General features: G+C 50.4%; 1 protein-coding gene across 1 annotated transcript; it reads right to left on the bottom strand.

Moving 5' to 3' along the window:
- Positions 1-892: 892 nt before the first annotated feature.
- On the bottom strand, positions 893-7563 carry LOC120716367 (apoptosis regulator Bcl-2-like). Its single transcript, XM_040003902.1, has 3 exons — positions 6766-7563; positions 6345-6691; positions 893-1895 (listed from the first exon to the last, which is right to left on the bottom strand). Exons 1-3 carry the CDS (start codon positions 6881-6883, stop codon positions 1764-1766), a joined length of 597 nt encoding a protein of 198 aa, XP_039859836.1. The 5' UTR covers positions 6884-7563; the 3' UTR covers positions 893-1763.
- Between the last annotated feature and the right edge of the window lie 340 nt (positions 7564-7903).

The raw sequence follows: 7903 nt of genomic DNA, 5'->3' as shown, positions 1-7903 counted from the left end.
AGACGCTGCACAGGTGTCAGGGACATACATCCTCACCTGGAGCACGCTCAGAAGACTTTCTGCACTGTAAACAAACACTGTTTTCATTCTAAGAGTCCTGTGTTTGGGTCCTGCATCCACATATCTGACAGGGAAAGTCCTCCAAAGGTCTTCAGTTCATCAGGAATCAGAGCACCTTCATCTGGAAAACAACTCAAGCTTCGAGCCGGACCACTTGTTTCAGTTTGAATCTGAATTCAAAACAATTCAAACAGATTCATCAACATTTACATTCTCAGTGTAACTGAACATTATCGACCACAAAAACATGGATGTCCTCACTTCTCCTGAGAGGCCTCAGCTCCACAGCTCAGACCAAGACGGCCGGAACATTCCGGACCTGAAATTCAGACTTCCACATCAAAGGAAAACTTTTCTAAAGCTCAAAGCGCTGCTCTGTTTTATGAGCGAAGCTCCTGGAGTGAAACGAGCTGAGGAAACTAAGCCTCCAACAGACGAATCTGAACTCAGCCTTATTTAAACAGCCTCAACAATGTATGGTTGACCTACAATAATACATACAGAGAAAAACCCAACAATCATATGACCCCCTATGAGCAGCACTTTGGCGACAGTGGGAAGGAAAAACTCTGTTTAACAGGAAGAAACCTCCAGCAGAACCAGGCTCAGGGAGGGGCGGGGCCATCTGCTGTGATTGGTTGGGGTGAGAGAAGGAAGACAGGATAAAGACACCCAGTGCATCATGGGAATCCCCCAGCAGCCTACACCTATTACAGAGAGGCGTATTAACACACAGTGAGTGAGCTCTGTTATATTTTTTTTAACAGTTTTAACACTGAGTTTTGGTTTTCACTTCTGTTTACTTCATGGTAATAAAAACTCTCAGACTACATTTAATACAACAATGATTTAATAAGCAGTCTGTTTAAGTAGAACCTTTACTTTGAAAGGCAGAGCAAACAGGAAATGAACATGGGTCTCTGTTTCACACAGTCTGAGGCACAGCATATCCTTATAGACGGTTTCAGCATTTCTGCTACATTTAAATCTTTTTACATGGTTCCTTAGTTTCTTCAAAGGTTTGGCTCCTCCTCCTCCTCGTCACCATCATCATCATCCTCACTGGTGCTAACATAAGCACCAAACTGTGTCACAAACCAGACTTCAATAATCAGATATTCATCAGCTTCATGTACCACATAAACATTTCTTCGATGTTGGTCGAGCTGGATCTCAGTCACCTGATCTGAAGCTGATCCAATCAGGCGCTGCCGTTGGCTCACAGTCCTGCTGGAGCTTCTTCTGGTGCTGTGCAGCTGTTAGTGCCTCTGACAGCTGCTGGCTTCCTGTCCGTTCACTGGGCTGTTCCTGTGAATCCTCCTTAAATGATTTGCTTCATCATTTCAGGCCAGCTTAGTCTGATGCAGGTCCAGGATGTCTTTTGCTCAGATTAACATAAAGGCTGGAAGGAAACTTCCAGGGTAAAAAAGTGAGAGAATGCCTTATTTACAGTCAGCTGGAGGTCGGTCTTCCCTGGAGTCCTTTGGCTGAATGTTATTGTGACCATGAGAAACTCAAAGTTTAAACAGCCAACAAAGCCTTAAAAGTAACACTCAGAGAATTTTGGTGGTGAAATTTACGTCCCCATAAAAATCCACCCACACAAAGTCAGTGTCCTTCAGAGTCTCAGTGTGGAGCACAGCAGCAGCTGGTGGACACCACAGGAACTGCAGCTCCATGGCTGGACCAAATAACACCTCCCATCAGTTTTGTTTCTGGCTGAATAGAAATCCCAGTATGACCCCAACTGCTCCCAGTACGACCAGTCCACACACTGTCCTCAGAGACCAGAAGCTGTCGGTGGGTCTGGACTCATACAGCTCCACAAAAGCATCCTGGGAAAAAAGACAAACAGGAAACACTTCATTTGTCGTATTTGTTTTTTGACAGATCAGAACAGTGTGTACTTTCATTCAGCTTCATTTACACAGCCTCAGTAACACATACAGACAGAAACCAGCAGCTGATCACTCAGTGACAATCAGCCCAACGTTTGATCGTGTGATCAGTCTGCCATGACTCGTGTAGGCAAACTGGTCACTGTGGACATCAACGCTCTCCAACATCAGCATCACATGACTCAGACCTGTGGTCTAGACACACACGCAAACACACACACACGCAAACACACACAAACACACACACACGCAAACACACACAAACACACACACACGCAAACACACACACACGCAAAGACACAAAGCCGGTGCTGCTGCTTCATATTGTGTGAAAGCAGTCGAGTGTTAACGAGGGAGTGTTGGGTTATTCCCCTGCATGCTGTGTGTGTGTGTGTGTGTGTGTGTGTGTGTGTGTGTGTGTGTGTGTGTGTGTGTGTGTGTGTGTGTGATATGAAGATTAGGGGAGAACCCTCCTGTGAAGCACTTCCTGTAGCTGCACTCGGGCCTCCAGCTGAGCTGCTGACAAACACCAGCGGCCTTCAGCCTGACAGGAAGCTGACCGCCGCCTTTAAAGAAGCTTCACACCACAGAAGAAGAGCACATGCACAGGCTGGATGATTGACAGCTCACCTTTACCCTGACATCCTGTCCAATGGGCTGAAGCAGCTCCAGACTCAGTGGACTCAGTGAGAGTCCAGGTTAAAAGCTTTCCGTGTCAGACGTTTATACTGAAATGTAATTTAAAGATCGACTGTAACTGTACACAGGTGTTTGGAGGCAGCAGAGGAGACCTCAGACATCTGCCTCCCACCTCCAACTTCCCAAACCAGGTGTGCCCCAGTCCTCCTCCTCTCCTCTGCATACCTGAAACACCTGAAGGCGTCCACGAGGCGTCCTGCTCAGGTGCCGGCTTGAGTCTGGAGCTCCGCCTTCTTGGTCGCTCTGTTAGTACAGTAACCTCACAGCAGCCATGTTATCGGTCACATGATGTTAAATAAAAATGCTCCAGCAGCACAGACACGGTGCAGAGGTCCAGCTCAGGTGAAGCTAGCAGACAGCTAGCACCATCCACCTGTCAGTCACAAAGGCCACGCCCCTAATCACTCAAAGCCTTAATAGAGTTTAAAGAGGTGACATTCTGTGTACGAGGCTGTAACCACATTTATTTGAACACGGAGTCTGAGGGACTGACTCACTGCTGCCTCTGCTGGACGTCAGAGGAGTTGCAGGCTTTGCAGAGTTCGCTTATTTCTTCAGGCCTGCAGGCCGATGAGGGCCAACACCAGTCCTCAGCATGGAGTCAGCGGGACTCTGGCAAAGAAGTGAGCAGTCCGGCTTCGGCCTGATTCCCACCCCGCTGGCATGATGAGTCACATGTGGGGGCGGGGTTTACCTGCACAGACACCTGGGAGTTATTTGACCCTGAAGTCTGAGCTCGATAAAGCCTTCAGAGATCAGATGTTAGCGAGATGACTCAACTGCTTCAGTCAGTACTGTCCTCAGAGAACGGCTCACACAGCTGCAGGAAGGCCAGGCGTGATGGGCTGACCCCGTGTTTCACATTCGGGTGCTCTCAGGGCTCGAAAAAGCCGCCATCCTCCAGCAAGACAACATCAGAGAGAGAAACCACCGCGCTGCGCTGAGCGCCACGATGGAAAGTTTGACTGCAGAATTCTGAGAAAGCAGCGCAGCTCACCACTGCCTGTGTTCTTAGAGATCTCTGCACACACACACATCTGTGTGTGTGTGTGTGTGTGTGTGTGTGTGTGTGTGTGTGTGTGTGTGTGTGTGTGCTCCTTGCTGTGAGCAGGTTCTGAAGAAACGGTGTGTCAGCTGACCTGAAGCCTGAGGCGGAAACTCAACCACACTGATTACCTGGAAAGATATTTCTGGGTAATACCACACACACACACACACACACACACAGCCTCTCGGGTTATCAGGCAGTAGATATAACTGAAGGAAACCACAGCGACAGGAGAGAATATAATTAGAAAGTGAACTGTTTGGGCCTCTCGCTCTCTGCACCAGACTCCATTTTATTTTCGAGCGATTTTCAGGAGCTTTATGACCACACACTCACGCCACATACTGAAAACCTGCTGCATGGAAACCACACAAACCCATGGAATAGGCCTGCTGGTGGTGTGCAGTTTACTGATGAAGGACCACGAAGTGAAGATGATGATGGAGCCAGTAATTAGTAGGGTGTTAGCAGATTGTTGGCTGGGAACTAGTGGGCCTTTAGTGGGTCATAGCGGGGTGTTAGCAGGGTGTTGGCAGGGAATTAGCGGGTGCTAGCGAGTAATTAGTAGGGTGTTAGCAGGTTGTTGGCGGATCATTAGCACAGCGTTAACAGTGCATTAGTGGGTCATTAGTGGGCGTTAGCGAGTAATTAGTAGGGTGTTAGCAGGTTGTTGGCAGGGAGCTAGTGGGCCTTTAGTGGGTGATTAGCGGGGTGTTAGCAGGGCGTTAGCAGGGCATTAGCGGGCGCTAGCGAGTAATTAGTAGGGTGTTAGCAGGTTGTTGGCAGGGAGCTAGTGGGCCTTTAGTGGGTGATTAGTGGGGCGTTAGCAGGGCGTTAGCAGGGCATTAGCGGGCGCTAGCGAGTAATTAGTAGGGTGTTAGCAGGTTGTTGGCGGATCATTAGCACGGCGTTAACAGTGCATTAGTGGGTCATTAGTGGGCGTTAGCGAGTAATTAGCGGGGTGTTACGAGGGTATTAGCAGATCATTAGCAGGGCCTTAGCGGATCGTTAGAGGTCATTAGCGGGGTTAGCAGGACGTTAGCGGGCCTCAGATGCTCCGTCACAAAATCACTGCCTGTCTCAAACCCACGCTGTGCTCACAGACACGCCCCGTCCTGATGAGGTCACAGGGCCTTTCTTCTAGTCCTTATCAGGAGCAACTCCGGGCCTCCCTCTGTAGGAGCACCACTTCTTGCTTCTCCAGGTTGACGAGGCACTCCCAGCACATCCTGGGTCTCCCTGGGGCTTCCTCCTCTCACACCTCACTGAGGAGGCGTGCTGCTCAGAGGCTCGTTTGCCGGGTTTCAGTTCTCCTGACTGATGTTTGGATGAATGAATGATTCAGGAGCTCTGATTGATGCAGCGACCTCCTGGAGGTTTGGAGCAGAGCTGAGAGCGCAGCTCCCTCTGCAGGAGGGAGACGCTTGCTGCTCATTTCAACTTTCTCAGGTCACATGAGGATTTCAAACATGTGATAAACATATGATGAATCTGACAGTCATCTCCATGACAACCAAAGCTAAACCTTCAGTTTGTACATGCTGAGATACGCAACAAATCATCAGCCTGCAGAGACAAGATGTGTGTGTGTCTCAGTTTCAGTTTAACGGTTTTATCATCACACACACACACACAGTCATGTTTTTATATCCTTGTGGGGACATCTTATTGACATAATGCTTTCCCCAGCTGCTTGCCCTACCCACCTGAAATGAACTCTAACCCTGAGCCTAGACCTGAGCCTGAGCTTAACTGTAGCTCTGACACTAAAACCACATTTTGAGTCTCAAAAATGTCTTCAAACTCGTGAGGATGTTGTTGGTCCCCACAGGTATAGTGCATGCCAATTTACTGTCCCCACCAAGATGTCTAAACATGTACACTCACACACACACAGAGGCCACAGAGTTTTAGGGATTTTCTACACTTTGCATATAATTTGCAATCAAACCAAAATACTCTGTGTGTGTGTGTGTGTGTGTGTGTGTGTGTGTGTGTGTGTGTGTGTGTGTGTGTGTGTGTGTGTGTCTGTTTGAAGGTTGAGGTCAGGACCAGGTTTAGGGTCCTCACAAACACCCCCATGTTCAGTGCTCATACACTCTCTGTGGCTCTGATATTGTCTGATTGATCTGATTCGTCAGACCTCCTGGTACGTTTGCAGCGATCTCCTCAGCTCTCTCACTCCTGCAGGTTCACCTCCTTCAAGGACGCCTCAAACATATCTGCGACTCCCTGAAGCACCAGAGCGTGCTCAGTCGATCCTGAACTCTGTCCTGGACTTCCTTCAACCACAGCCAGACCACCGTTAGCTTACATGAACTTCTTCAAGTACACTTGAACCTCATTAAACATTAAAAACTCTCAAGCACCTTTTCAGAACCCCCGAAAAAGCAGAGGAAGAACCAAAACCACCTCATCAACTGATGAGAAACAAGGAGTCCTGGAATTCCAGGAAAATTCAGGGGCTCTCAGCTGGAAGACAAGAGAGGAGGAGATGAGGAAACAGGAATGGAAGGATGCATGAGGAAGGACACAGCCAAGCAGGAAAGTCAACCACAAGGAAACAGAGAAAGGTTACAGCAAAGGAGACAAGGAAACATCAGAGGAGATAAGGACTCGGAGGGAAATCGTGCTCCTACCCATCCTCCGTTGTCATGGATCCATCTCCGGAGCGACGGCGAGTCCAGACTCTCCTCCATCCAGCTGGCGATATCGTCCATCTGACCTTCGTCGCCCGACTTGGCGGCCGCGGCGCTCAGAGCTCCGCCCAGCTCCATCATGGCGACGATGCGTCCCCAGTTCACGCCGTCCCTGAACAGCTCTTCTCTGATAGCCGTCAGGTGGCGCCGGCGTGCAGCGCCACCGCCGTTCCCACGCAGTTGCAGCACCGTCACCTGCGCAGACAGCTCGTCGCCGTAAAGTCGCTCCAACTCGTCGCCGGCGCTCCGCAGCACGGCCTGCAGGCAGGGTGGGGCCACAGGAGGGTCTAGGAGGAGATGATGATGCCATTACTCTGCGACATGTTTGAGGAAGCAGGTAACTAAGTGGACGTCTCCTCACCTGGATGCGGGGCTCTCTCATCATTGGCCCGGCGCTGAGGCCAAGCCACGCCCCTGCCGAGCAGCTTGTAGCGCAGGAAGTCCTCCACCAGGTCCCGGCTGCTGTAGGCGGCGGCCATCGCCCCCCGCTGGCTCACCACCAGCACGTCATCCTCCTCAGCCAATGAGAACGCCTTTTGCAGTTGACAGTCACGTGCTGCAACTCCTCACACAAGTATCGATCGCTGATCAGCTGTGCTGTGACGTCAGCGCTTCAGACTCCACCCACAGCGAGGACGGTCCGAGGATCGGGTTCAGACCGGTTCAGGCTCCGCGCGGTGCTCTGTTACCGGCGGGCGGAGGTGCGCGCGCAGCCGCGGGGCGCGCCGCGAGGACGCGCTCCGAACACATTCAGGGTGATGGCGGCGCGACGGCGCGCGCTGCTTCTGATCAATAACCGATAATCAGTCCGCTCCCTTCACGATGCACGTGCTGCTCACACTCACGCGCAAACAGCGGGCACGCCCCTCCGGGATTCCCCCGCAGCTCCGCGAGGAGGAGGAGCTCTGCTCCGCGAGCGCGCACTTCCTCATCCTACGTCACTCGCATCTGCAGCTCCTCGCGCGTGGGTGCGGGCGTGCACGTGTAAAAATGTTCGATATCGTGGTTTGTAAGTGAAACGTGATGTAAGAGCAACAAAAGCCGACTTTTCCAACACGTGACGTATTTGTGACGATGATGACAAACGTCAGTCTGAGCAGTGGCGGTCCTAGCCTGTTTGGCGCCCTGGGCGAACACTCCCTCCGGCGCCCCCTCCCCCCCTCCACCCACACACACACACACACACACACACACACACACACACACACACACACACACACACATTATGGATTGTACATTAACATAAAACTTGTTGGACCCATACTGAATTTCACCAGAGAAGCACACACATACATGAAGAGAGAGAGAGTATGCATACTATGCAAACGGCTGCCAAACAGCCATCATAATTCGCCGTACAATGAGAACAGGACAAATAAAGAATTGACAATGACTAATTAATATTGTGCTGAACACACGCTCTTTTCTGGAATATTCTCACTAATTTTCTTGATATTTATTTATAATCACCTCTGTTAGTCCTTGATATTTATAATTGA

This window comes from Simochromis diagramma, unplaced genomic scaffold (genome assembly GCF_900408965.1).
Source record: "Simochromis diagramma unplaced genomic scaffold, fSimDia1.1 OVJJ01000367.1, whole genome shotgun sequence".
Lineage (NCBI taxonomy): Eukaryota > Metazoa > Chordata > Actinopteri > Cichliformes > Cichlidae > Simochromis > Simochromis diagramma.
Note: the sequence above shows the minus strand (reverse complement) of the source record. Positions and strands in the feature narration are given on the sequence as shown.